This window comes from Priapulus caudatus, unplaced genomic scaffold, assembly GCF_000485595.1.
Source record: "Priapulus caudatus unplaced genomic scaffold, Priapulus_caudatus-5.0.1 Scaffold151, whole genome shotgun sequence".
In the NCBI taxonomy this organism is placed as follows: Eukaryota; Metazoa; Priapulida; class Priapulimorpha; order Priapulimorphida; family Priapulidae; genus Priapulus; species Priapulus caudatus.
Window position 1 is genome coordinate 99,990 of NW_014577212.1, and position 2,430 is coordinate 102,419.

General features: G+C 41.3%; 1 protein-coding gene across 2 annotated transcripts in view; it reads right to left on the bottom strand.

Moving 5' to 3' along the window:
* Positions 1-2,430, bottom strand: part of LOC106806277 (E3 ubiquitin-protein ligase RNF13-like) — a 17,024-nt gene that overhangs the window by 6,574 nt on the left and 8,020 nt on the right. For both annotated transcript variants that reach the window (XM_014808156.1, XM_014808157.1), the window contains exon 7: positions 316-490. In XM_014808156.1, coding sequence (XP_014663642.1) covers positions 316-490 — 175 coding nt within the window. The remainder of the gene's footprint in view (positions 1-315; positions 491-2,430) is intronic.

Genomic DNA, 2,430 nt, shown 5'->3' on the forward strand with positions numbered 1-2,430 from the left:
ACACACACACACACACACACACACACACACACACCCTACACTTACTGTGTAGACACACACACACCCTACACTTACCGTGTAAACACACACACACACACACACACCCTACACTTACTGTGTAGACACACACACACCCTACACTTACCGTGTAAACACACACACACACACACACACCCTACACCTACCGTGTGAACACACACACACCCTACACTTACCATGTAAACACACACACACACACACACACCCTACACCTACCGTGTGAACACACACACACCCTACACCTACCTTGTGAACACACACACACCCTACACTTACCGTGTGAACAGGGCAGCAGACGTAGCTTGTCTCCCTCATCGTAATCCTCCAGACAAATGGCGCAGACGTCGTAGTCATCGCCCTTCTTGTACTTCTTCACAGGGATGCGCTTCAGGTGCTGAATGGAGAGCCGGGAGCGCCGCTTGCGTCGCTGATCCCGCACGCACTTGGCCAGCTGCAGGCAGAGCACATGCGGCGCAGTCAACAACACAGGTTTCTCAACGCGCGTGCCCACAAACAGTTCTGCTGGCGAGAGAAATGTGGCACCTATGGGAAATAGGGAGGGATTCACAGACAGAAGATCGAAGTATGGTCAAGGAGATCGTGGAGCTCGATACAAACAAGGGACTTGATGATATTACATGGCACAATACGTAGTAGATATAATATGATATGGTGATAAGATATAATACGATATAAGCAAGATAATATGATATGGTGATAATAAGGAAATGAACTGTCTGGTGTGACCTTGAAGATTTATACAGCAGTTAATAAATCTCAGTATTTGAGATTATATACAACTATATCACAATGAAAATGGCTTCAATTCAATATATAGTTCAAACACTATTCAAGCTATTCACACATTAGGCGTGTTCACACACAAGAAAAACCGCGATGCTCATCCCGCTAATAGCGGAGATAATAGTGAGATAATTGTGTCGTTGTTCACACAGGCGGAAATATCTCGCTAATCGCCGAGCGGGATAACACGGCGCGGTGCAAATAATCGCGCTAATTCCAAATAGCGCAGTCGGAAGTGCGATTTGGAGCGCGCTATTTGGAGCGCGATTTAGTGAGATATTTGCGTTCACACTTGTAAAAATCTCGGTAAAAAACCGAGATTTGCATCCCACTAATTCCCGCCAGTGTGAACGCACCTATTGACACAGTGCTCACAATGAAGCGATAAAAACACTGCTCAAAAACAGACTTTTCAAACAAAATTCCCTTGATGAAAAGCTGTCATAAATTGTCGTACACACACAAATACACACACACTACTATATCTTTATTTACCTCACAAAGGTGCCCCAAAAATGCCATGTTTAGCACAAACAAGCCATTATTTTGAATTGATGAATATAGTTCGCACAATGTCAACAAACTGCCATGTCTATTCCTTCAAGATTTACTTGAGCGTGTACAAGTGACACCACAACAGTGCCACCAGAGTTTAGATTAGTGCACACTCGCGAATCTGTGATAATTGTATCCAATCACTTTTTGCAATGACGAAATGAAACGTTTTTATAAAAACCTCATAATAAAGTAGCATTTATAAATAATAATATCTTAATCACACTTGACTTATATTTATAGATATTGGCACCATAATACAAATCTTGCCTAATTACATACTATTCTGCATGCCCTAATGATATATGCAGAGAAGTCATGTCATTCTGGAGTTGGGGTGTAAATGTTACTTCCTTCCCCGAGCGTGCCACGATTTTCTGATGGCAATATAGGAATGCAAGGTTTGAACAAGGCAGCTTTTGTGTCGTCTATTTGATCAAAATATTTTTAGGCACAAAATGCTTGTATAGAACCCCACTTTGACTAGATACATTGATGGATATAAGAGGTATGCCGCTTCAAAAATATTTTATTGCTATATTTATATCCATAACCACGTGACAATGTATAGTTTACTACTTAATTTTAGCATTATTCAAATTGTTATATAGGTGATATCGTTTCGGTTCGGTTCGTGCTGCGGTAAGCTTGAAGGCAACGTCAGACTTGTCTCTGCCTCTCGTGCGATGTAAGACGTTGACGATGGAGATCACAGAAACGCTAACACGTCTTTATGGTAACAGATGAGATGATTTATTCTACTCAGAGATTGACTAATGCAGACTAGTAGGCTATGAGCCAGACCCCCCAAATTGACCGGTCGGTACCATACAGATGGAGTAAGGCTCATTGTGATTTTTAGCAAGATATATATCCCTAGATATGAAAAAAATGTGATAGCAGTGTATAACTCTCGGCCATCTCTGTGTTATCACTCGAAATAGTGCTTTGCCTTCTTCGCTTTGCCAAAATATGTGATATTTGGTAAAATTGAAATAAATATTTTGTTAAGGACACATAGTGCCAATAATT